A 25,274-nucleotide genomic window follows, 5' to 3' on the forward strand; every position below is an offset into this window, starting at 1 on the left:
CGAGGAGTGAGCCTTAGGGGCCGAGGAGTTGCACCACGAAGGGCACTCGACCGTGCAAGCTCCACCGTCCCAAATCTCCCAAGGAGGGCCTGCGATGTTGCCCGCCTCGCCTTCGTGTAGCCTTCGACGACCGAGTTGCTGTTGTAAGCACTCGCCGCACTGGCGTGGTGGTGGCGAGGCTGGCGGCGGCGACGGCGGCGGCGGGCTGGGTGGAGGCGGCGACGGCGGGGGCGGCGACGGCAGGGGAGGCGACGGCGGGGGCGGAGAGGGCGGGGGCGGGAGGGCGGCGGCGGGGAGGGCGGCGGCGGGGAGGGCGGCGGCGGCGACGGCGGCGGCGGCGACGGCGGCGGCGGCGATGGCGGCGGCGGCGATGGCGGCGGCGGCGATGGCGGCGGCGGGCTGCTCCTCTTTTGTCGTCCACGCCGCCACACGCAGGTCGCAGCTCACGCAGATGTCCATGGCTGCAGTGGCGGGCGACGCTACCAACATCAGCAAAGCAGGCGCGCAATGAGCGTGCCAATTAATTGGGTCAGAAGAACAACGCCCTTATTAAGCTCGATCGAACACCCACCGACTGTGGGGGTGGTCCCTGCTTGTTGTTGTTTTGGTGCCTGTCTGTCTGTTGTGAGAGAGATTTTTAGCAATACCAAACAACTCTAACACTCACACGTCATTTGGGGCCTGGAGCCCCTGCAAAATGATGTTTATGGAGGTGCCCTGTTCACGCGCGCGCGAGACGTGCAGACAGGGTTGCCAGGTGAGAGCGAATGGCGCGGTTCACGCCTCTCTCTCTCTGGAACGAAGGCTAGCTGACTGACGCTGGAGAACAGGCGCCCGCCCGACGCCTTCTTTGCCATGCCGGCGAAGGCTAGGGCCCTGTTCACGCGCGCGCGAGACGTGCAGACAGGGTTGCCAGGTGAGAGCGAATGGCGCGGTTCACGCCTCGCACAACAGAGAGAGAGATGCGCTCTGCATGGTGGGACATAAAAGAAAGCGAGTACTTGGGCGAGTAGGCTGTGCGGTCAACGCTGCCGCGCGCGACTTTGCGCGCAAGGCGGCGCAGCTTTTGAGAACGGCGGTGGGCGAGAAGCCGCCGCCGAACGTCTCGTGGAGCAGCAGGTTGAAGTTGTTGCGCTTGACAAAGATCGCGTCGTGAGAGTGGAGAGGGTAGGTTGTGTTCTTCCATCACCACGTGTGATCTCTTCAAAAAAGAAAAAGAACCTACGCCGTGAGCTGCCCATGCAAGCACTGCTGCTGTCGGCCCTCCTCCTACCTCTGCCGCAGGCCGCACGGCGCTGCGGCAGCCTGCGATGCCGCGCTGCCGCGGCCGCGGGCGAAAGCGGAGTGGCAATCTCGCAGCTGAGTGCTGCGCTGCACGAGAGCCTGAGTGCGCCATCGTCTCCGAGCGACGGCCTCTTCCGCAAGCGAGACGAGGTGGCGAGCTTGAGCGAGTCACACGGCCGGTGGTTGCGGATCGCCAGCTGCCTGTGCGACGCCGTGTGCGAGCTGGCGGCCGAGGCGGCGGCAGCGGCCGAGGGCCGTCCACCGCAGGAGGAGGCGCTCGCGGCGGCCCGAGCCCTGTGCAGCGGCGTGCTGGCGCGCTGCGCGGCAGAGGCTCCCGCCGTCTACGCGGTCGCCAAGTTCTCAGCCAAGCGCAACGAAGGGCTGAAGACGCGCCGCGGGGTGGAGCGCTGCCTGGCCGAGCTGGGCCTGCTCCTCGGCACCCTCGCCGCGCTCACGCCCGAAGAGGCCGACGAGCTGCTGGGCTCACTTCGCCCGCTCACGCGCACGGCACCCTCGTCGGCGCGCGTCGCCTGCTTCCTCGTGCTGTGCCGCGGCTTCACCTCGCCGGGCGCCGCCTTCCGCTGGCGAAGCGGCGGCGGCACGGTGCAGCAGCGGCTCGAGGCGGAGGCGCGCCCCCCGCGGCTCGGGGAGGCGCTGGAGGCGCGGCCCGAGCTGAGGGAGCACAGCCAGGCGCTGCGGGCGACGCTGCCCTTCCTGGAGACGCCTCTGCGGCTGTGGCTGGCGAGCCTTCCTCCAGAGGCGCGGCCGGAGGGGTCGGGGTCGGGGTCGGGCGCGGCACTGCTGGTGCTGCGGCTGGCGGGCTGCGGCGAGGAGGGGCGGGTACTGCTGCGAGCCCTGCAGGCGTGGGCGGTCGAGAGGCTGCTGGCGGCGGTGGGCGCGGGCGGGGACAGGGAGGAGGTGAGCGCGGCTGTGCTTGCCCGGTCGCGAGGGTCCGAGGTTGCGCTGCTGCTGTGCGCGAGCCACGGCGCGCTGGTGAGGGGCGGCGTGCGGCCGCAGCAGAAGTGGGTGGAGGGCGCGGAGAGGCTGGGGCACGAGGTTTGGCTCCTGGTGCAGGCGTGCGACGGGGCGGGCGACGGGGCGCGGCAGGGAGGCGCCGAGGCGGAGGCGGAGGCGGCGGACGAGGCGGCGCGGGCGCTCGAGGGGGTGCGTGGTGTGATGCTCGCGTGCTGTGTGCTCGAGCGGGCGGGCGAGCTGAGGCCCCGCTACCGCGCTGCCCTCTCGCGCGCTGGCACCGCGCCCTCCTGCCTGCTGCGCCTGGTTGGCGAGGCCTTGGGCAGCCAGCTCGAGGGCGAGGGCGAGGGCGGGGAGGGCGCGAGCCACCGCCCCGCCGACGCCGCGTGCCTCTCCCGCCTGAAGGGGTGGCGGCGGCCGGAGCTGCTCTTCAACTACTTGGCGCTGCACGCCGACGACGCCGCGATCGCCCCGCTCGCGCGCCGCTGGCTGACCGCCGTGCTGGGGCTGGGCGGCGAGAGCGTGGCGGAGCTCCGCTTGCGGGAGCCACTCAACCGGAGGCACCTCGACGCGATCGCGGCGACGGGCGCGCGAGCGCGACGCGCGGTGCGTCTGTGGCGCGTGGCGGACGCGCGCGGCGCAGAGGGCGGCGGCGAGGCGGAGGGCGGCGGCGAGGCTGAGGGCGCTGCCGCCGTGCTGCCTGGCGGGTGCGGGGCAGAGGAGCTCTTCATGTCGGGGCACGAGCTGCGCTCCTGCCTCCGCATCGACAAGCAGTGCGCGCGGGAGAACAAGGCGCTGCTCGGACTCGTGGCGCAGGCGCCGCCCACCCGAGCCCAGCTGCTTAGGTTGCCCCGCCCCCACGCTCGCCCCCACGCCTCTCCTGGCCTCGCGCGCAGGGCAACGTGCGGCTGCTTCGGGTGAGGGACGCCAAGGGACGCACTCTGGCGCGGGCAGCGGCGCGGCTGCTCGCGCGGAGGGACACGCACGCCCCGCTGCTGCTCGTCGACCAGCCGCTGTTCGCCGGGCGGTGCGACGAGGGGACGCAGCGGCCGCGCCTCGAGGCGGAGCTCTTGCGGCAGGCGGCCCGGCTGGCCGCCCGGCTGCGCGTGCCGCTGCTGCGGTGGCGAGAGGTCGTCGGGCCGGCGGTCGCGGCGGCGGGCGGTGAGGAGGGCAAGGCGGAGGCGCTCTCGGCGGTGCGCATCGCGCTCGTCGAGCTTGGCGGCGTCGCGCCGTTTATTTACTCCAACCTCAACGGCCTGATGGAGCGGGACGAGGACGGCGTCGTGACACACGCGCTCGTCGAGCCGGCGGTCCTGGACCGTGACCCATCATGCTCATGTGCCGCACAGAGCAGAGCAGCGCGAAAGCCGCTACGACTCGAGAACGAAGAAAGGATATAGCGGCGGAGTCGTCGATCGAATGTGGATAATGTCACCACCACGCTCGCCCGACCCCAGGGATTACAATAGTCAATACTGACACCCACACCCCGAGCCTGAAAGCTCGGCGCCGGGCACCCGCCGCGCGCGCCTCTCGCCGTCTCGGGACGCGCTGAGCCCTGGCTGGCAGGCTGTCAGGTGATTTGTCGCGTGTCGGGCTGTCGGGCACTGTCAGGCACTGTCAGGCGCCTCGTCTGTCAGAGAGCTCAGACCAGCTGTCACCGGTGCTGTCAGTGCTGTCGGGTGCTGTCGGGTGCGTGTCTGACATCAGAGGGGATCTGTACGTAGCTGTCGGGTGCTGTCGGAGCTGTCGGGTGTTGCTGTCAGACGCTGTCGGAGCTGTCGGAGCTGTCAGGCTGCTGCTGCTGTCAGACGTAGGTGGTCGGTGTGCTGTCAGGTGCTGTCAGGTGGTGCTGTCGGGGTGCTGTGTCAGGCTCTGACCTCTGACACACACCAGCCACACTTATGACACTATCAAGAGGAGACCGGCAGGACTCTGCTACACATACTCTAGTCTCTACTCTGCCTCCGGCCATCACGCCGGCAGCGGCGGCCGCCTGGCCGGGAGCGCAGATGGCGGCGCAGGCGCAAGCGCAGGCGGCGGCACAGACGGCGGCGGCCACCCCCACCCAGACGCCGTATAGGCATGTATGACTGTAGGGCCCCAGAAGGCTAGCTGGTAGCTTCATTTGTAGTAGCACAGCCGCGGGTCCGCAGAGGTGGGGCGGGAGGGTTGAGAGAGTCGAAGAGAGAGACCCATGACCATCCCATGACTACATGGACATGGACCACACTCACATGTCTTTGCATGAATATAGTTTTGTCATACCCTCATGGGGCACAAGAAAGAGGCTGCACGGCCTGTGTACGGTCTGTGCTGCTCAGGTGCTGCTGTCGGGCTGGTCGGGCTGTCGGGCTGTCAGCGCTGCTGTCAGGCCACTGTGAGCTGCTGTCGGGCTGTCGGGCAGCTGTCAGGCTGTCACGTTAGGGCCTGACAGCGACGGGTCGCCTCTGATGTCAGGCTCTGCTGTCAGGCTGTCAGATACGTGCTGTCAGCCTCTGTCAGAGAAAGTGCTGTCAACGCTGTCAGGCTGTCGGGCACTGTCAGGCGCTGTCGGGGTTTGCTGTCAGGCTGCCAGACCAGGGCTCAGGGGACGCGCGCGCGCGGGGGGGCCGGCCCCGACCAAGAAGCAAGATCAAAAAACGACCTTCAGCTTATCACACACCACACGCACAGCACACATCTCCACACTCCACAGCGTCTCCGCATCGCTTGACACGCGACCACACACACCTCGATGTGGAACTGGAAAGAAAGAAAACGCCGCGTCCTGGGCCTGAGAAGGAGAAAAAGGGAAAGGGAAAGAAAACGAAACAGAAAGGAAACGCAGAACCAAGCGCTCCACCCCAACCTCCATGTCCATGTCCATGTAGGGCCATCTCGCGGGAGAAGGACAGAGTCCCACCTTGCAGAATGCTTGCAGATCAAGGACTTGGAAGGGCGATACCAGGGAAAAGGACAGAGTCCCCACCTTGCAGATCAAGGATCTTGATTCTTGGAAGGACGCTCTCTTGTGTATAGCTATAGGACAGGTTCCACCCGGCGGGCGGCGGCACGGGCGACGGGGGCCGGGCCGGGCCTCCTTTAGTTGCGCTCCCCTACTCGAGTAGTTCTCCCGCTCCTGACAAGGGATGACAGCGTCAGGCTGTGAGTGAGTGAGTATTCTTGATACGAAACCACGACGACACACACCAGTCGACTCGCATCGGTTGCCTCCATGAACGGGCGGAGCTATTCTCGCGTCCACACCACACCTGGCTCCAACGTGGACACGCCCATAGCTGGGGACACTACCTCACCCAGCTCAATGGACTCCCTTCTCCACATTGGCGATCTCTTTGAGAGATCTCTCTAGAGACCGCTTCCTCTCTTTTTCTGCGCTATTTTGTGCGGCCCGCACCAGCCCGCACCTGTGTCGAGCCTGTCTGCTCTGAGTGCGCATGCTCGAATTCTTTTCATTGGGCAGCGGATGTGAAAAAGAAAGAAAACAGACAACGCAAGGGAGGGATGGGAGGACGGCACGCCGCCACCACACAGGGATTTTAAGGAGAGGAGTGTGGTGCTAGCCGTCGCCCACCCTATCCCTTGGTCGTCTGCCTCTTCCTATCTCCCTTCGCAGTCTCTCGCCGATTCTCGCTGCAACCTTCATGCCACCTCGCGGTCGTCCCACTCTCGTCGTTCTCCCTCCTGTCGCTTCCTCCTCTGTCGCGTCGTTCTCGTCTGCCTCGTCCTGCAGCGGATAAAAAGAAAGAAAGAAAACAGACAACCCAAGGGAGGGATGGGAGGACGGCACGCCGCCACCACACAGGGATTTTAAGGAGAGGTGTGTGGTGCGCTATCCGTCGCCCACCCTAGGGAGTCTGCCTCTTCCTATCTCTCTTCGCAGTCTCTCGCCGATTCTCGCTGCAACCTTCATGCCACCTCGCGGCCGTCCCACCCTCGTCGTTGGCGGATGTGGAGATTTCTATAATCGCTCCAAATTCTTTTTGCACTGCCGCCGAAGTGAGTCGACGAGGGAGCGCGTCGGCGAAGACAGGTGCGGCGACCGCCGCGACCAGCGAAGTGCGTCGACAGGCGCTTCGGCGGGCAAAGCGTGCGGCATGGCGACCGGCGGCCGCGGCCGCGGAGGCGTCCGTGCGAGCAGGCGCCCTGCTGCTCCACCACCGAACGACAAGGACGCCTCCTTCCGTCGCTTCCTCGCGCATCAGCGGGCAGGGCTACAGGCGTGGGCGACGAGGAGGTCTCGCGTGCTGGAGGAGATCGGCCTGTCCAGCGACATGGAGGCCCTAGTTTTCGACCTCCTCGAGGAGCTTCGGGATGAGGCGCCCGTGCTCGGAGGCTCGGCGGTGGCGCCGGCGCATGAGGCCACCGCCTCGCTGCTCCTCCGGGCGTGCGCCTCGCTTCGCTTCGTGGACCGGCATGCGAAGCAGGCGGTCGGGATCGTGCTCTCTCGCTCGGGCGGCGCCTCCCTCCTCGCGAGGCCGACCCTTCTCTCCGACACACTCGACTGGCTGTGCGTGCACGTCCCGCTCGACGAGCTGCCTCTCGCCTTCCGCCCAAAGCTGCGGCCGATTGCGGTCCGGGCGGCCGCGGGAATGAGCGGTGCGAGGAGCGGCGCCGTCGTCCTCGGCGCCGTCGGTGCGGAGGACGAGGAGGAGGAGGTGCCGCTCTCGGCGGCGGTCGAGGCGGGGCAGATCAACCGGCTCGCGGGCCTCGGATTTCTGCGTAGCCGGTGCGCCGCCGCCCTCTCCCAGACGGGCGGCGTCGAGGAGGCTGCGCTCGCGCTGCTGCTGCGGGAGATGGCGCTCCGGCTCGAGCCCGTGGCGGCGGTAGGGGCGGAGGGAGGGGCGGCGGGAGGGATGGCGGCGCTGTGCGCGCCGGCGGAGGAGGCGGAGGCGGAGGCGCTGCGCGCAGCCTGCGAGGAGGAGGAGACGGCGATGCAGGCGATCCTCGGGAGCGAGTACGGCCTTCTGCCGGGCGGGTGCAGGCTGGTCACGCTACTGTGGGACTCTGCGACGGGCGAGGCGCCGTGGGCCTTCACGGCGGCGCACTCAGGACAGGCGGAGGCGGGAGCGGGAGGGGGCCCCCCTCCGCACTGCCCCCGGTGCGTGCTTCGGGGGTGCCGCCTACCGACCAGCCGGCACGTGCCATCCGCCTACTGCACCCGCGCACACGCAGAGGCCCGCCGCATGCCGGACGGCCCGAGGAGGCGCGGCTCGCCGCTCCACCTCAAGAGCGCCTCGCGCCTAGGCGGACCCCGGCGGCGCGGCGGCCCGCCTCGCCGGCTTCTCTCCGGAGGGGGCGCCGCTGCTCGAGTCTCGCGACGACCGCGGCACTCCCGCGGGCACTCTGCAGGCGCCTCCCTCACCGCTCATCGCTCATCATTAGTCACGCTGCAGGCGTCGCACTCTCTCTGGGGAGTCACTCACGTGCTGGAGGCTGTCTGTACGGACCAGTCGCACCCCCACCCTCTCATGCCCTCCCACCCTCCCACACCCTCCCACCTTCCCACACCCTCCCACCCTCTCCCGCCCTTCTCCACCCTCCCCGCTCCGCAGGCGCTCGAGCTGCTAGTCGTCTCTGCGGCTGCGGAGCGGTGGGCATACCCCCGCGCGCCCCCGCTGATCGCAGCGAGGTGCCCGCGGCTTCTGCCGCGCACGCAGCGAGAGCTGAGCCGCATGCTTCTCGCAAAGGTGGAGAGGACGCACCCGCCCCATTCACGCGCCACCCCGCGAGGCATCTGAGCCACGCGGCTCGCCGCTCGCCGCAGGGCGCCGAGCTCGCATCCAGCGCCGCGGGGAGCGAGCCCGCGGGCCTCCTCTTCGACTTGCTCGAGTGGTGCGTGCCATATCTCCCCATATCTCCCCATACCTCCCATATCTCCACATATCTCCCCACGCCTGCTCGAGTGGTGCGTGCCACGCGAGAGACCTTCGGCACACGACAGAAGCCACGCAGCCGCCACCGTCGCCAGCCCCCTCGTTCACCTCAAGTGGCGCGCGGAGGCCCCCCTCTGCGAGCTCACAGCCCGTGCGACCTTGGGCAGGCTCCGCGCCGAGCTCCCGTCCCTCCTACACCGCCTCTCCTGCGTCGACGCGCCGCCGCCCTCCGCGCCGGAGCCGGAGGCGGAGGGGGCGCCGCATGAGCCGTCGCAGCAGGCGAGCACGCAGGCGGCGAGCGTGCCGGCCGCCGAGCGGGCGGCGCTGTCGCTGCGGCTCCGGACGGAGAAGGAGTCGGCGGCGGCGTGGGCGGTGCGCGAGGCGGAGGAGGAGGAGGAGAGGGCGAGGCGGTGGCGGCTCGCAAACCAAAGATTGGTTGGTGGTGGCGAGGGCGGGGTACAGGGAGAGGCGGAGACGGCGGCGGAGGAGGAGGAGGCGGAGGAGGTGGAGGAGGCGGAGGAGATGGAGGAGGCAGAAGAACGGGCCGGGGCAGTGGCGACGGTGGAGACGGCGATAGGAGAGCCCGAAGGGCGAGGAGAGCCAGGGGAGCAAGGAGAGCCAGGAGGGGCGGCAGAGGGAGAGCGCCAAAAGACGGGCACAAGCGAGCTCTGCAGCACAAGCGAGCTCTGCAGCCGAGTGACCGAGGGTACTGGCACTGGTGCCGGTCTTGCTGGCGCTGCCGGTGCAGAGGCGGCGCTGACGGCGGCGCAGGTGCGTTGCGGTGAGGCGATGCGGGCGGCGGAGGAGGCGAAGCGAGCGTCGGAGCCATGGCGGAGGATGCAGTCCGTGCGTGGCAAGCTGCCCGCCGCCGCCAAGCGGGAGGAGGTGCTGGAAGGGTTGCGGAGGGCAGACGTGCTCGTGGTGAGCGGCGAGACCGGGTGCGGCAAGACGACGCAGGCGAGACGGCCGGCACACGGCGCACTCTCCTCGGGCGCACGCACCTCACCGCGCGGGACCGCCTTGCAGGTGCCCCAGTTCATCCTCGACGACGAGATCGCAGAGGGGCGTGGCGGCGTGACGAGCATCCTCTGCACGCAGCCGCGCCGCCTGTCGGCCATCGGCGTCGCCGAGCGGGTGGCGGCGGAGCGCGGCGAGCGGATCGGAGAGACGGTTGGCTATCAGATCCGGCTCGAGTCCAAGCGGAGCCGCGACACGAGGCTCCTCTTCTGCACGACCGGCATCCTGCTGCGGCGGCTGCACGGCGACGGCGAGCTGCGCGGCGTGTCGCACGTGATCGTCGACGAGGTGCACGAGCGCTCCCTCGAGTCCGACTTCCTGCTCATCATCCTGCGCGACGTGCTCGCCAGGCGGCCCGGCCTCAAGCTCGTGCTCATGTCCGCCACAATCAACGCGTCCCTCTTCGCCTCCTACTTCGGCGCGGTGGCCTTTGGCGCCGCGCCGCTGCCCCCCCCGCCCGCCAGCCTCGAGGCGCCAGCCAGCCTCGAGGCGCCGGCCGATTGCACGGGAGGGGACGGCGGCGCGGGTGGCACGGGCGAGGAGGGTGCCCCGCCGCCTCCTGCGGCGCCGACGCTCCACATCCCTGGCTTCACGCACCCGGTGCGTGAGGCCTTCCTCGAGGAGGTGCTCGAGAGGACCGGCCACCAGATCGAGGAGGGGGGGCCGTACGCGAGGAGGGCCCGCGGCGCGGAGGCGGCGGGCGGCACGGAGGGGCTCGGCTTCGCGGAGCAGGTCGCGCAGCGAGTCGGCGCGGGCGGGCGGGAGGGCAAGGCTCGCGGCTTTGCGCGCGACGCGCTACAGGCGGCGGCGGCGGCGGCGCGGGAGGCTGTGGCGCGAGACGAGGACGGCGAGAGCTGGAGCGAGCACGTGCTGCGCTCGCTCGAGACGATGGACGAGGAGAAGGTCAACATCGACGCGATGGCGGCGCTCGTGAGCCACCTCGACACGACCCGCCCCGAGGGCGCCATCCTCGTCTTCATGCCTGGCACGCGCGAGATCTCGGCGCTGGTCGCGGCGCTCGGCGGGGAGGGCGGCGATGGCGGCGGGAAGGGCGGCGAGGGCGGCGGGAAGGGCGGCGAGGGCGGCGGGAAGGGTGGCAAGGGTGGCAAGGGCGGCGAGGGCGGCAAGGGCGGCAGGGACGGCAAGGGCGGCGAGGGCGGCGGCGGCGGCGAGGCAGGGGCCCGGCTCCTGCCTCTGCCTCTCCACGCGGGCCTCTCCTCGGCGGAGCAGCGGCGCGTCTTCGAGCGGCCGCCGGCGGGTCGGCGCAAGGTTGTGGTCTCGACGAATGTCGCCGAGACGTCGATCACGATCGACGACGTCGTGTACGTGATCGACTCTGGCCGCGTCAAGGAGACGCGGTACGACGCGGTCAACCAGCTGCCGCAGCTGGTCGAGACGTGGGTCTCGCAGGCGTCGCGCCGGCAGCGGCGAGGCCGGGCGGGGCGGGTCCGGCCGGGCGAGTACTTCGGCATGTTCACGCGCGAGCGCTGCGGGGGGCTGGCCGCCTTCACGCCTCCGGAGATGGCACGTGTCCCTCTGCACGAGCTCTGCCTGCAGATCAAGCTGCTCGAGCTGGGCGAGATCGAGCCCTTCCTCGCGCGGGCGCTCGAGCCGCCGTCCGAGGCGGCGGTCAAGGCCGCGATCGGGCAGCTGGGCGAGTTGCAGGCGCTCGACGTCAAGCAGAGCCTCACGCCGCTCGGCCGCCACCTCGCCACGCTGCCCGTCGACGTGAGGATCGGGAAGATGCTGCTGTACGCGTGCATGCTGCGCTGCCTCGAGCCCGCACTCATCATCGCCGCCGCGCTCTCGCTCCGCTCCCCCTTCCTCGAGCCCTTCGACCCGGACAAGCGCGCCGCCGCCCGGGAGGCGCGGCAGCGCTTCGCAGCCGACTCGCGCTCGGACCACCTCGCGGTGCTGCGGGCCTTCCGCGAGTTTCGCGCGCTGCAGGCGCGCGGCCGGCGCGCGAGCGGCGGCTGGTGCCGCGACTCGTTCCTCTCGCAGGAGCGGCTCGAGGGGATGGCGCCGGTGATGAGTCAGTTCCTCGAGCTGCTGCTCGACATCGGATTCGTGCAGCCGGACCTGCTCTGCCCTAACCCTAACCCTGGCCCTAAGGACCTGCTCTGCCCGCCGCCCGGAGGAGGCGGGGGCGGAGGCGGGGGCAGGGGTTGGGGCAGGGGCGGAGGCAGGGGCGGAGGCAGGGGCGGAGGCAGGGGCGGGGGCAGGGGCGGCGGGGAGGTCCCCTCCCGGACTGGCGCGGCGCTCGTCCGCGACGCGATGCGTCAGCTGCCGGTGGGCGGCGAGCACTACAACGCGAACGCAGCCTCCGACCCGTGCCTGCGCGCCGTGCTCGCCGCTGGGCTCTACCCGAACGTGGTGCGAGTGGTGCCTCCCGAGGCGGCCCCGAGCTCGCGGCCGCACTACGCCGGCCGCGCGCGGGCGCCCCAGATCGAGGGGCCGAGCGGGCTGGCGGTGGCGGTGCACCCGTCGTCTGTCAACGCGAGCGGCGGCGACCTACGCTCCCGCTGGCTGGTCTACTACGAGAAGGTGCGCACGTCGCAGGTCTTTGTGCGCGACTCGACGATGGTGACGCCGTACCCGCTGCTTCTGTTTGGAGGCGAGCTCAAGGTCCAGCACGCGCAGCAGACCATCGCTGTCGACGGCTGGATTGAGTTCTCCGCGCCGCCGCGAGTGGCGGTCCTCTTCAAGCAGCTTCGCGCAGAGTTGGACAAGCTGCTGCTCGCAAAGATCGAGACGCCAGAGCTCGACCTGCCGCTGACCGGCCGCACGATCGGCACCATCGTCGAGCTGCTCCAGCAGGAGGTGCACCACAGGGACGGCTGACTGCGCGGTCCCGCTTCGCCTTCGGCGCCATCCACCGCCCTCTTCACGGACTGCGACATCGGAGGCGCGAGCCTGTCTGCGTACGCGCGGCCCGCGCCCTGGTCGGCTCGTCACGCCGCGGCCAGTGGTGGTGTGCGCGTGGGACGCTGCTGCGCTGTGAGACGTTGGTTTTTTACGTGGCCAGGGGTCTTTCAGCGTCGAGCTCCCCGGAGTGTCAGAGTCGTGCGGGAGGTGGGTCTGAACTCTAATGCGGCAGTTGGGCGATGCCCTCGAGGCGATGCCGCGAGATATGTTGTGGAGCGACGGCCGACGCTGCGTGGCGCCGCCGAGAGCGAGACACATGCCGCTCGGCTAGGACGCGATAACACGCGGCAGTCGCTCGCACGCGCACGCACTCATCGTAGGAATATTTGAGAAACCTGCACCCGCAGCACACACATACACTCAGGCGCGCGGGCTGCGTTTGCTTAGAAGATGGCCGGGGGCGCGGCGCCGCCCAGGCCGCCGGTCGGGTAGAGCGCATCGACGCCGAGGAGCTCGTGCACGAGGCAGCCGGTGATGCCGAGCATGGCGGCGCGGCCGTTCTGGCGCTCGGCGTTGAGCTTGAAGGTCTTGGTCTCGGGGTCGTCGTAGCGCACCCACGAGTCGATGGCGATGTCGCCCGCCTCCTTGTCGTCCGTCTGCGCCTCGGCGAGCGGCGACGCGCCCGTCTCCTGCATGCAGGTGAAGAGCATGATCTGCAGCCAGCCGAAGGTGGGGACCGCCTCGAGCGAGCCGAAGCAGGTGGTCGGCACGTCCGAGAACTTGATGCCCAGCGACGGGGAGAGGTCGCCCGGCAGCACGATGCCCGCCTTGAGCGCAATGACGTGGAGGAAGCCGAGCATGGCGGCGCGGCCGTGCTTGATCTCCATGATCTGCGGGGAGGGCGGGGCGCGAGCGAGCGGAGTGGCGAGGGCGCGACGCGGCGACGGGGGATGGCGAGGGAGAGGGAGTGGCGCGCGCCTCGTAGCGGCGCATGTCGCGGGTCTCGATCAGGCCGAGCGGGTCGTACACGCCGAGCGGCGGGAGGACGCCGAGGTCGCCCTCGGAGAACATGGTGACCGCCGACGAGCGGGTGGCCGGGGCGCGCATGGCGGGCGCGTTGAACGAGAGAGTGGCGACGGAGGTGGAAAGCATGACCTGCGACGCGCGGCGAGGAGGGAGGTGGGGGGCAATGCCCTCGTGACGGGAGGAGGGTGTGCGAGAGGAGCAGCAAGCGATGCGCACTCTAAATTGCACAACGAGGTGCGTGTGTTGAAGAATTCTTAAGATACAAGGCTCTCTCACAGCACACTGGCACGACAAGGGCGCAGACTGGCGCGGACTGGCACACACACAGGCTCACGTGTTGAAGAATAACATGCGGCTGGGCAGAGCTGAGACGAAGGCGGGAGAAGAAGCGAGAGCAAGCGAGCGGCAGGCGGCGACGCCGTCGCAGGACGAGGCAGAGGAGAGCGAAGCGACAGAGGAAGTCAGGAAGAAGCGACAAGAGGGAGAACGACGAGAGTGGGACGACCGCGAGGTGGCATGAAGGTTCGTTCGCCGCCGCCGGCCCCTTCACCGATGATGGAGCGGTGCAACGTTGGGCCTGCCCCTTGGGTCGGGGAGGCCCTCTCCCATCGCTCAGGACCCTGATGGCGGGGGCGTCTGCTTCCGCCGCGGCAGGCGACGCTGAGCGGATGGTGGAGGACAAAGCCGGTGCGGGCTCGGCGGAGGCGAAGCGGCGGCGGCCCGAGGCGGGGAGGGCGCCCGGGCGGTGGGATCGATCGACTGGGGATTCCGCGGGGTCGCGCGAGGGAGGCTGGGACGAATGGAGTGGCTCCGCCGCCTGGCAAGCGGAGACGCCGGCGCAGGGGTGGGGGGACCACGCGAGGGAGTCTCCTCGGGACGAGTGGATCCGGCCGAGGGGTCAGGTTCGCAGCCGTGGGCGCCCACCACAGAAGAGGACTCCATCCTTCAACGGCGACTCGATCGCTTCGGCCCGACGGCGGCCAGCCGCAAGGCGGCGGGTATGAGCCGAGGTGTACTCCCGGCCGAGGAGGCGACCCGGAGGTGGGAGGGTACGCTTGCGGCCGTCGAGGGGGGAGAGCGAGGCAGCTGCGGCCCAACGAAGGGCTCTCCGGTTCGCCCAGCCGCCCCGTGGGCCGATCGAGATTGACCGCAGCCCCAGGACGCTCTCGCCAGTGGAAGGGGGCTATCACCGGACGACGGCGAGCACTCACTCCAACTCGGGCTCGCAGCGACTAGGCTGTCTCCCCCTAGAGGGGCCTGGACGGCGAGGCTACCCACCCAGCCACTGCCCCCCCCTAGCGATGCCTGGCCGGCGAGGCCCCCCCCGCACCTCCGCCGATTGAAATATCTGTTTGGGGTGGAGGCCATCGAGTTCATGGATAGCCTAGAGCAAGACTCCGCGGCCCGGCTCCTGGAGGAGGCCGGGGACGAGGGCGACCACGAAGGGGAGATACGGGAGCCGTCGTGCCTCTTGCTGGCCCCGGTGGAGTCGACTGGAGACGGTAAGAAGGTGGGTTGGCCGGAGGGAGTCACCGCAGCCCGGATACACGGATCCCTGGGCTGGAAAGGGGACACCAACATCCTACACCGGGAAGGGGAGGGAGACCTGGTGGTGGGAGTCGTCAACCCTACCGGTCGGATGATGCCGTACGAGACATCAGGGAAGGAGAGGTCCCAGTGCCGTCTGCCCGCGGCGGTCGCCCTGGACCCTGGTGGAACATGGCCTGGTCGACGTTCTCTACCTGCCAGAGGCGAATGTGGATGCGAATGGGGTACGTGCGGTGGAGACGTAGGCGGACCGGAAGGCCGGGACCGGAGGGCCCCGGGTGAGGCCTGGAGTCAACTGTCGAGGGAGGTGAGAGTCGAGCTGACTCGGCCTCTGCGAGTGGAGTCGGGCCGTGCGAACCCACAGGGGGTAGACCCGTCGCGGCGGCGGCTGGACCGCCGTGATCTACGACAGAACGATAGAGAGGCCGCGGATGCGGGCGCGACTCGCCGACCAGGGAGAGCCGGCCCGACCTCCCGGGGAGGGGTGGCGACGAGACACGCTGCCGCCGCCCTCGCCCGGGGAGACCCCGGCCGGGCCATCAGCTCCCTCGGGGCCGATGGGGCTAGCCGGCGGAGGTGAGGCGGGGGGGCCGCCTCCGAAGAAGAGGCATCAAAAACGACTGCAGAGGCAGTCGGGGAGCCGACGCCCGGAAGGCGAGCAAGAGACCGAACCGGACCGAAGATTCGCTCTGACGGGCGGGGGACGAGGCCCCGGGGAACCGGGCGAAGTTAGGCCGTCGTGTACGTGTATGTGACATGTGGTGTCGTGTCCGTGTCCACTAGCTCCGAGTAGAGGGGGCGTTCTGCAGTTAAGGGGAAACCCGGTACACGGAACCAACCCTCGGAGACCCGTGTTTACTTTACGGCCCTTTCCCTGCGAATGCGCACCCCCCCTAGCTAGGGGTCAGGGCTCTCTAGCCCGTAGCCCGATGCCGATCATCCGGCTCGCTGGGTGCGCTTCTTAGCTCCCCGGCCCTGGATGTGAGGTTAATGACTGCACTCCAAGTGCTCCAAGTGCTCCAAATACCCAGGCGGTCGCAGGGTAATTTCCATCCAGGTCTACACGGGTTCTCCGCAAAATTCCCGGCATTTTGACGATTTGGCCTAAAATTTGGCTGATTTTGGGCCCAAACCAGCCTCAGACTCGGGAAGAGAGAGAGCGATCGCCATCTCGCTGGCCTCTCCGCAGGGCCCCCCGACCGCGTCGGTCGAACTCATCGGCGCGGGCTCTCTCGGCTACGGGACCGGCCCCAGCTTCGGCTGAGGGCTAACAAGCTGCCGAGCCCAAATCACTGTGAGAGTCGCATGCAAGTGCATTTTTAGAAGCCAACAAGAAATGTGTCACACAGAGTGATCTCTTCTTCTTGAGAGTCGTGATTTCTTGTTTGTTTGGTTTTCAAAAATCTCTCAGACTCGGCTCAGAGCCCAAAATTTGACGATTTCCACGGAGTTTTCCGAAAATAGAGAAAAAGAGAGGAAAGAAAAAGGAAAAGAAAAGAGGGGGGTCGAGAAGAACCTCCCTGAAAAAAGAATTCATGCGCGCGCTTTTAGCACCGACCTTGCCTTGTGTTCGCGATAGCGCCGTCCCCTCCGCTACGACGGGCTCTGCTATGAGATTTCGCAGAACGCGGACACCGCCGCCCGCCGATTCCAGCGCAGAGCGGCCGGCTCTGCCGTGGACTCTACAGCGCCGTGGAGCCGTGCGAAACATCTTTTCTGTCGCCGGAACTGCTCCTCTGACGGTCGCCGAGATGGACGTCTCTCCGACCGTCGCGCGCCGCGTCCTCTCTGCACGCACAACCAGGGCTCTTGCTTGCGAGGTTGAGACGTGCCCGATTTGTCTCGAGGGCTACATGCCAGGCGACGAGGTGGCCTGCATGCCGTGTCTGCACAAGCTGCACTGGCGGTGCCTCTACGTGTGGCTTGAGAGGGCCAATACCTGCCCGACCTGCCGCTGGTCCCTCTCCTCGGAAGGCACAGACGCGTGCTCGCTCGGTTCGTCTCTCGACGAGGCGAGCGCCGAGGAGGTGAGCTCTCTGGTGAGCCTCTCCAGGAGCAGAGGCGAGTCGGAGCTCGAGCGGCTGCGGCAGAGCGGGTCGACGAGCGGCCGCTCCTCTCCAGACCCGAGATGAGATGACTGGAGCACGGATCGTTATTTGTGGCGCGCCATGCACACGCCCGCGGCCGGTGCCACCAATCATGTGTAGACGAGATGTTCTTCGCTGTGTGCAGGCGGCGTGGGGGGGGGCCGGACCAGCGCCGGACGGACCGTCGCGACAGCGACCACGCGTTTCACACCCGATTAGCGGCCTTCGGTGGAAAATAGAATTGCGTGAACGGAGTCTGCATGTACCGCAAGCCACGCGCGGCTTTGGGAAAGCGGCTTTCTCGCCGTCGGCATGTGGCCCCGCGCCGCGTCCCGCGACAAGTGAAGATTTGCGGGGGTGTGATGCGCGGTTCGTACTGCGTTTACGGTAAAGCCTTACCTAAAGCCGTATGTGGAGAGTATGAAGAGAAAGCACACGCACTATAATCAGGGCTACAGCGTTATTGTACAGACAATATATACCGAGACGCGCCCGAGGCGCCCGCTCGCTCTATGTCTATCTAGTCTTCGTGCAGCGCGGCCGGCTCCACGAGCTCCTCGTCCGAGTCGTCGAGCGAACGGTCGTCAATCCCGGCCGCCGGCCCGTGCGCCGGCTCGGCCGAGTTGACGAGAGTGGTGAGGGCGCCTCCCGCCTCCCTCGCGGGCGCAAACCCGTCCGCGGGGCGCGAGGAGAGCGGGCAGACCACGCAAGCGACGTTCTGCACGAAGCCGAGGTTGTACCTTGCGAAGGGGGGGGGGGGCGGTGAGCAGGGGGGGTGACGCGGGGCGGCCGGCGAGCGAGATTGGGTCGCCGGTTGAGCGGCAGCTTGGCCTATTCACATGCGGACCTGTGAAGAGGCGCCTGGCAGCGTGCGTGGCGGCAGCTCGCGCCTGACGGCGAGGAACGCCCTGCTGGCGTGCGAGACTGTTGACGACGTCGACCCACTTGAAGGACTCGTTTGTGGTGGTGCCGCACCGGACGAGCCACAAGTGGTAGCCTACCAGTGGTAGCCTGCCCTCCGCCGCGCCGCGTGAGACGCCACGTGAAGACGATCGGGCGGCGGCGGGGCGGGCAGCGCACGGGCGGGAAGGGAGGCGGGGAGGGAGGCGGGGAGGGAGGCGGGGAGGGAGGCAGGGAGGGAGGCGGGGAGGGAGGCGGGGAGGGAGGCGGGGAGGGAGGCGGGGAGGTAGGCGGGGAGGGAGGCGGGGAGGGAGGGAGGCGGGGAGGGAGGCGGGGAGGGAGGCGGGGAGGGAGGCGGGGAGGGAGGCGGGGAGGAGGCACCCCAGAAGCCGAGCAGGGCAACGGCGATGACGAGGCAGAAAGCGCCGACGGCGATCACCATCTGGTGGTGGAGCATCAGGTACTGAAAGGCCTGGGACCGGGTGACGGCCTGGTGCTGGCCTAGAGGAGGAGGAGGCTCGGTCGGCCTCTCTCGCTGGCGGGTGGCGGGTGGTGTGCCCCCTCGCCGTGCGCGTCGATGTAGTACGCCTCGTGCAGCCTGTGGAGGTCGTAGGCGAGGTAGGCGAGGATGGTGCCTGAGGGGGGTGGGGAGGAGGGTGGAGGAGGAGGGTGGAGGAGGAGGGTGGAGGAGGGCGAGGGCGGGCGAGGCGGGCGAGGGGGCGGTGTGCTGGTGGCATGCCGTGGAGGTAGGCCGAGTAGAAGCAGAGCATCGCGTGGTAGAGGAGGAAGAGGAGGAACCTGCTCGAGAGAGAGAGAGGCGTGCGGACGTGCGGGCGTGTGCTCGTGCGGCGGCAAGAGGCTTCGACCAGCGGTAGTTTCTCTCGCCGACGCAGGTGTTGATCCACGGGCAGTGGTGGTCGAAGCGGGAGACGCACTTGTTGCAGATGGAGCAGTGCCTGGGACATGTCAGGGACGTGTCACGGACACGTCGAGGAAAGGTCCGCGTGCTGCAGATGGAGCAGTGCTTTGAGCGCGCCGGCCGCGGCAGCATGCAGCTGGGGCACCTGGGAGGAGGCGCCGGGGTGCGGGTGCTCGCTGGCGCGGGCGGGAGCGCGTCGGGGCGCTGGTCGGTGTCACATCTTCGGGCGGTAGAGGACGCCGTCAAAGGGCTCGCGAGAGAAGCGGTGGAGGTTGGCGGGCGTGATGGTGCCAGGGTCGCTGAAGCTCGCCGCCACAAAGGTGGCGATGGCGACGCCGACGGCTGGGTACGGCGCGTAGGAGTGGTAATGGGCGAGGCGAGGGTTGTCCATGTATTGCCGCGTCGAGAGGAGAAAGAGGTAGAAGCCGCCGAGGACGAGGGAGAGGTAGAAGAGTTGCAGCAGCGGGTTCGGGCGGCCGCAGCACACCTCCTCGGATCGGGAGAGGAAGTGGGCGCATCGGCGGCCAAAGCAGAGCCCAAAGCACTCGCAGCGCACTAGCAGGCGGTGGAGCTTGCCGATGAAGCCGGTCGAGGATCCGCCGAATATGCAGACGTAGAGGAGGAAGGAGACGGCGAGGGCTGCCGTCAGTGAGATGATCATGGGAGGCGCGGCTGCCAAGCAGCGCAGGCCCGGCTCGCTGCCCGCGTTCGCGTTGGTGGGGAGAGGCAAAGAAGAAAAACGAGGCCGATCACGACGACGACGACGACGACACCACGACGCACGACGACGACGACGACGCCGCCGCCGACGATCCCTTCACACGAATATAAGTGAAAAATAACATCTGGGCCAGAGCCCGTGCCGCGTGTGGGCGTGGCCCGTGCGGCGCCAGAGGGCCAGCGCGTCGCCGGTGATATGGTGATCCGAGAGCTCCATCCTCCAAGTACCAAGAGCTGCATGTCCAATGTGTGTGATGTGATATATCTGGCCGGCGCGTGATTACTTCAATATATTACCTTCTGCGCCTAAATGCCCCCCTCGTCGGCGACGTCTCGCCCCGCCGCGTCTCCACGGCACTGGCGCTACTGCCCCTCCGCCGCCGCCGCCGCGCGGGCTGCGCTACTCGTGGAGTACGCTACTCGGAGTACTCTACTGCTCGGCCGAGGCGGCGGCGGCGAGGGCGTCGAGGTTGAGGGTCTCTCCGGTGATGCGCTGGTACATGTCGAGCACGTCGTTGATGGCCGTCTCGAAGTGCGACGTCGCGTCGAAGGACTCGGAGATGAAGACGCGGTCCTTGGTGCCGTTGGTGAGCGGCGCGTAGGTGGGGTACGCGTCGTAGAAGAGGTGGAGCGGCATGGGCGCGCCCGGCCGCGTGAAGAGCGCCAGCCCGGCGGCGAGCTCGCGGTGGGCGATCTGCTCGTTGCTCATCCCCTGCGTCGGCCCCTCCACCTTGGTCGAGAGGAAGGCGACGTACTTGCCCGCCGGCGCAACCTTGTGCGCGTTCGAGCAGAGGAAGAGGTACAGGTCGTTGCAGCGGCCGCACTGCGCCGCCGGGAAGATGACTTGGCACGACGAGGCGCCGTCCTTCTCCATCTCGGCCAGCGGCGCGTCGAGCAGCGCGATGGCGCGCACCACCGAGCCGGTCGGCTTCGTCTTGCCCGCAAAGTAGGACGGGTCGCCGACCACCGTCTTTGTGCGCGCCACCACCGCCTCCTCGCCGTCGTGGTTGACGACCCCCGCGACGGTGCCGTCCTCGGCGTACCTGAGGTACGAGAGGGAAGTGTCTCTGAAGTGTCTAGGAAGTGTCTAGGAAGTGTCCTCGGCGTACTCGAGGGAGAGGTCGTTCGGCCCGAAGACGGGGGAGCCGTCCAAGTCGCGGTTGAGCATGTACGTGCCGCCGTGCACCGCCGCCAGCCTTGCGAAGGCCTGCGGCAGCTCTCCGAGCCCGAAGAGGGGGTAGAGGTAGGGCGAGGTCATGCCGGCGAAGCGCGTGCGGCTCTCGAGGTAGAGCTGCATGCGCGAGACGACCTGCGGGAGGGGGAGGGGGAGGCGCGAGGCGTGGAGGCGCGAGGGGATGTGGGAGGCGGAGAGCGTGTGTGCCGCCGGGGCGGGACGCGGGGCGGGAGGGCGAGGCCGCCTCGAGGGCAGGGGCGGAGCGCCACGACTCGTCGCGGTACAGGGCGCAGACGTGCGTGAGAAACTCGATCGTGCCCGCCTCGAGGCCCCAGTCCTGCAGGGAGGGTGCGGGGAGGTGTGCGGGAGGGGTCTGCAGGCGACGCCCGGCTGTGCACTGGGCCCGCTCCTTGAAGAAGTGTCTAGGCAGTGTCTAGGCAGTGTCTAGGCAGTGTCTAGGAAGGCCCGCGCGCCTTGAAGAATTGGTCGCCGTTCCACTGAGTGAGCGGCATCTTCTTGCGGCCCGTCATGCCCACGCGCGTCCAGTACGGCATGTCCCGGAAGGAGCCGTCCTAGGGCCAGGGCCAGAGAGCGAGGGTGAGGGTGAGGGTGAGGGGTGAGGGGTGAGAGTGAGGGGCGACGCCCAGCACTGCACAATATCAGTCTCTCAGCCGCACCTCAAAGAAGCCCTCGGGCTTGCCGCAGTCGATGGAGGCGACCCACATGGTGAACTTTCCCATCCGCCCCTTCTCCAGCATCGACAGCATCGAGCTCGACAGCGCCTCCTTGGGCGTGAGAGGCACCTTGTGCACGCGCCCAAACTCGCCCGACGAGCGCGCCTTTGGCGCGCGGTAGCAGTACGACCCGTCGACCGCCTTGAACTCCATGTAGTTTGCCGTCTTTGTGTGGATGAGGACCTTGACGAGCTGCCCGCCGGCCATGATGAACTTTGGCACCATGTCCACCGCCCAGTCGCGCAGCTTGCCCAGCTCCGCCTCGGACGGAGGGGCGCCGGCCTGGAACTTTTCAAAGAGCTGGTTGATGTCGAGAGAGGCAGAGGCGCCGCCGTAGTAGTCGTTGCGGTCGAGGTGGAGCACCTTTTTCCCCGCGACCGAGAGCAGCCCGCTCAGCAGGCACTCCTTCATCCCCGTGCCGAGCACAACAGCATCCCACTCCTCGCCAAACGCCGCCTTCCAGTCGTCCATCGCGAGGAGGAGGAGGCCGCTGCGCAGGAGCGGGGCGGGGAGGTTAGGCTCGACGGCACGTGGGGCTGGAGTGCGCACACTAGGCAAGAGAGGCCTCGAATTCCGCTGGGCTAGTCGGCGCCGGCCGATGTGCAAGCAAGGTGTTCCAAAAGAATTCTTTCGGGTCTTCTCTCACAGCAGGTGAGCAGAGCGTGCAAGGCGGCTAGGGATGAGGCCACAAAAGAGGCGCGCGAGGCAAGGAGGAGACGCGGGGAACTGGGAGACTGGGACGACTGGAAACAAGAAGACAGTGAGCCACCACAGGCGTCGTTGGCACACATACTGAGCGGCAGCTGCGCTGGAAATAAGGAAGAGGCGCGTCACTTCATGCGGAAGCTCGACAAGCACACAGCGAGGGCGACAGCAAGAGTTGAACGGGAGGCGCCGGACTCAAAAGACACCGCCACATTCCTGAGACGAGCGAGGGCAGCCTCCTTAAAGGCGAAAGGGTCTAGATTTGGAGCGCTCGCCGAAGAGGAGTACGACAAAATAGCGCCCGTGATTGCCTGCACGCTACCCGCACTCACGGACTCCATACCCGAAAGAAAGAGAAGGGAGCTCGCGGGAGAGGTGACGAGTGACCTACAGGTAGTGGGGAAGGCAGCCTCGATTGCCATACAGACATGGGTGCGAAACAACGACAAGACCAAGGCACGGGCAGAGGAACGAGAGAAGAATATAGGGTGGATAAAGCGCCTGTTCACGGCATGGAGGGTGAGCCACACCGAACGTACCGAGCGAAGAGCCGAGCGGAAGGAGGACGGGGAAGATGACTCCGAGGAGGACGAACCAGTGGAAATCCAGTTGTCAGATGTCACGATGCATCCGAAGGGGACCCCAGCGCCGGCATCATCCGTAGAGGCACGAGTGTTCGAAGAGAGAGTGGACCTGAGCAACAACATGACCTGTAGGCAAATGATCGGAGTGGGAGTCAGAAATGTGGTCCTTGCGCGAGGGGAGCTCGATAGACTCGAGGGGCCAGGATACGCCGCGAGGAGGACGGAGTTGCGCCGACAGGCGAAAGAAGCCGCGAGAACAAGGGACCGGCAGGCGGCGGCGTCGCAGGACGGGGCAGAAGAGAACAACGCGACAGAGGAGGAAGTGACAAGGGAGAGAACGACGAGGGTGGGACGACCGCGTGGTGGCATGAAGATTGCAGCGAGAATCAGCGAGAGACTGCGAAGAGAGATAGGAAGAGGCAGACTCCCTAGGGTGGGCGACGGATAGCGCACCACACACCTCTCCTTAAAATCCCTGTGTGGTGGCGGCGTGCCGTCCTCCCATCCCTCCCTTGGGTTGTCTGTTTTCTTTCTTTCTTTCAGGTGTTCGAGAAGAATTTTAACGAGGGAACCCTGCCCAGCCCCCCTCCGAGCGCGCACGAGTGGGTAAGCGACAATTTCGAAAGACGGTGAGGTCGGGATCACACACGGCAGGGGTGGCGGGACGGCTGGATGGAGCGAAGTGGCAGTAGCCAGCCTCAAACACCCATGGGACAATAAGATGAGACTACCAGACGAGAATGGGGGGAAGGACAGGCGGGCGACATTTGACGACGTCGGAGGTCACAGTGTGACGACCAAAACGATCTTGGGAGCCAGGGTGAGACAACAGGCCGGGGTGCCACACGGGGCACACCCACACGGTCTCTCTTTCGCTACGTGTTCAACGACGTTGAACAGTGTTTGACCACGGCGCGTTTCACACAGTGTTTGAAGACCAATATCTCTTGCAGTTCTGCGAGTCCCGCTCCGCAGGACTTTTGTAAAGCATGCTTGTGGCAAGTTACAGACGCTAGTATCGACCTCAGAGACCCAAACCATAATTAATAATTAAGGCTCAAAACATGGTCGAACAACCGTCGAACAAACAGGTCGAACAACGTCAACGAAAAGAGACTAGTGCGACCGCTAGACGGCGGTCTCCGCCGGCCCCAAGGCTGCCCAGCCCCAGTACCACACCGGCCACGCGTACACCGTAGCGCTGGAGTCGGTCAGTGAGGCACTAGACGGGCTACGGAACCATGCGCGCGCCGGCCGGACAGACTGCGCGCAGGGGCCGCGCCGCCTCGATTTCGCACCTCCGCTCCGCGGCCGGCTGAGGGGCTAGCTCGCCCGGCGACAAGCCCAGCCATCGCCCAGCGCCCCGTATCGACGGGGGGCACGCAAAAAAACCGCACCTACGACTAGGGTGAGCACGTGAGGGCGTCGGTGTGGGCCGCGGGCGGGCTGCCAGGAGGGCGCGGGGGGAGCATGGGAGATGCACCACCGCTCGACGAAGACGCGCCCGACGAAGCCCTCTGCTAGCGGAGGATGGTCGATCCTCACCTACTGGCGTCGGGCGTGTGCGAAAAAGAGCGCAAATCGGAGCTCAACTCGCGCGCGGCTGGGAAAGGGGTGTGGCACCTTCCGAAGGCGCCTAGCGAGGAGCTGCGGCTGCCCCCAAACGCGCTCGGGCAGCACGTCGGCGCGCCTGCGGGGTGGGTTGCAGCGCCGGCGGTGTCGCGCTGCATGGGCCAGCAGGGAGCAGTGGCGAGGGGCGGCGGGCTCGGACGTCCACCGAGTCGCTCCGCGCGGCAGGCGGAGCGCGCGCGCGGGCCAGGAAGCTCTCGGCAGGCTGAAGAGGACATCTGCGCTTATTGCGGGCGGCGCGGGTTTTCACTTTGTATTCGCCCTACGTCCCCAGGTTTCTTTATTCGAGCGGTTTTGCTGCTCCTGGGCTGCTGGCTGGTCGCTCGATGAGCACGGAGTCGGGCGTAGTGGCGTCCAAAGGCACGCTCAAGGCGGCGGACGAGAAGCGAGTCACCAGGATCGGAGACGACTACCAGGTCGAGACGCTGCCCGCGGTCGGCACAGCCTTTGGCTGCGCCGAGGGTGCCGGGGCGGATGCAGCGCAGCTGGTGTGGGGCGTGGCAGCCGATGCAGAGGGCGCCGGCGGTGAGCCCTCCACCTCTGCCGCGGGCGGCGGCGGGGGCGGCGGCGGCGCTGCGGCGAGGTTTCTGCGGCAATGGGCTGCCGCAGGGCTGCAGGACGCGGCGCTGGAGACGCTGTGGCAGCACGGCGGGCGGGCCGAGGCGGCTGAGGCGGCGATGGCGAGCCGCGCGCAACCCGAGGCTCCGCGGGCGCAGATGACCCACGCGGCGGTGCTCGGCGCGGCAATCGTGTCGAGTCGGAAAGACATGTTCCGCGCAAAGAGGGCCCTCGCTGCGAGCGGCGTGTGCGTCTCGATCGGCGAGCTGCAGCACTTCTTCTACGGCGGGCCGCGCCGCCCCTTCCGACAGACAGACAGACAGACAGACAGAACGACATAGAGGGCGAAAGTGAGACAGGGCGAGAGAGAGAGGGCGAGGCGGAGCCGTTGCGAGGAGCCTTGAGCGTGAGACGCCCGGGGCCGCGCAGGTGCCTTCCGGCAGTCGAGCGAGTACCGGCAGCTCTCCGCGGCCAACAAGGTGCTCGCGGAGGAGGAGGACGGGCTCGACGACTTTTGCTCCACCTGTGGACTCCGAGGCGCTCCCGGCCCCTCCTCTCTCTCTCACTCTCTCGTCGGGGAGGGCGCCTCGCTTCCCGAGACACTTCCGGGACGCTTCCGGGACACTTCCGGGACGCCTCGAGGCTGTCCCCTCCCAGCCCCCCCCCCCCCCCC

General features: G+C 67.8%; 5 protein-coding genes across 5 annotated transcripts; 2 read left to right on the forward strand and 3 right to left on the reverse strand.

Moving 5' to 3' along the window:
• Positions 1–8,921: 8,921 nt before the first annotated feature.
• Positions 8,922–12,270, forward strand: EMIHUDRAFT_416776 (hypothetical protein; the record flags this gene model as incomplete). The annotated part of the gene is made up of 5 exons (XM_005761459.1): positions 8,922–9,575; positions 9,696–9,884; positions 9,978–10,160; positions 10,299–11,219; positions 11,436–12,270. 5 exons carry the CDS (start codon positions 8,925–8,927, stop codon positions 11,991–11,993), a joined length of 2,502 nt encoding a protein of 833 aa, XP_005761516.1. The 3' UTR covers positions 11,994–12,270.
• A 109-nt stretch (positions 12,271–12,379) lies between these two features.
• Positions 12,380–13,173, reverse strand: Lhcf33 (light harvesting protein). Its single transcript, XM_005761460.1, has 2 exons — positions 12,996–13,173; positions 12,380–12,907 (listed from the first exon to the last, which is right to left on the reverse strand). The coding sequence occupies exons 1-2, from the start codon at positions 13,167–13,169 to the stop codon at positions 12,461–12,463; spliced, it is 621 nt and encodes a 206-aa protein (XP_005761517.1). The 5' UTR covers positions 13,170–13,173; the 3' UTR covers positions 12,380–12,460.
• A 3,006-nt stretch (positions 13,174–16,179) lies between these two features.
• EMIHUDRAFT_358671 (hypothetical protein) lies at positions 16,180–16,937 on the forward strand. The gene has a single exon (XM_005761461.1). The coding sequence runs from the start codon at positions 16,343–16,345 to the stop codon at positions 16,721–16,723; it is 381 nt and encodes a 126-aa protein (XP_005761518.1). The 5' UTR covers positions 16,180–16,342; the 3' UTR covers positions 16,724–16,937.
• Positions 16,938–17,198: 261 nt separating this feature from the next.
• EMIHUDRAFT_216947 (hypothetical protein) lies at positions 17,199–19,158 on the reverse strand (the record flags this gene model as incomplete). The annotated part of the gene is made up of 5 exons (XM_005761462.1): positions 17,199–17,418; positions 17,624–17,675; positions 17,960–18,105; positions 18,445–18,534; positions 18,716–19,158. 5 exons carry the CDS (start codon positions 19,156–19,158, stop codon positions 17,199–17,201), a joined length of 951 nt encoding a protein of 316 aa, XP_005761519.1.
• A 316-nt stretch (positions 19,159–19,474) lies between these two features.
• EMIHUDRAFT_438194 (rab GDP dissociation inhibitor alpha) lies at positions 19,475–21,723 on the reverse strand. Its single transcript, XM_005761463.1, has 6 exons — positions 21,691–21,723; positions 21,069–21,615; positions 20,865–20,963; positions 20,636–20,728; positions 20,327–20,526; positions 19,475–20,260 (listed from the first exon to the last, which is right to left on the reverse strand). The coding sequence occupies exons 2-6, from the start codon at positions 21,594–21,596 to the stop codon at positions 19,648–19,650; spliced, it is 1,533 nt and encodes a 510-aa protein (XP_005761520.1). The 5' UTR covers positions 21,597–21,615; positions 21,691–21,723; the 3' UTR covers positions 19,475–19,647.
• Between the last annotated feature and the right edge of the window lie 3,551 nt (positions 21,724–25,274).

Source organism: Emiliania huxleyi (genome assembly GCF_000372725.1).
Source record: "Emiliania huxleyi CCMP1516 unplaced genomic scaffold EMIHUscaffold_71, whole genome shotgun sequence".
NCBI classification, from domain to species: domain Eukaryota; phylum Haptophyta; order Isochrysidales; family Noelaerhabdaceae; genus Emiliania; species Emiliania huxleyi.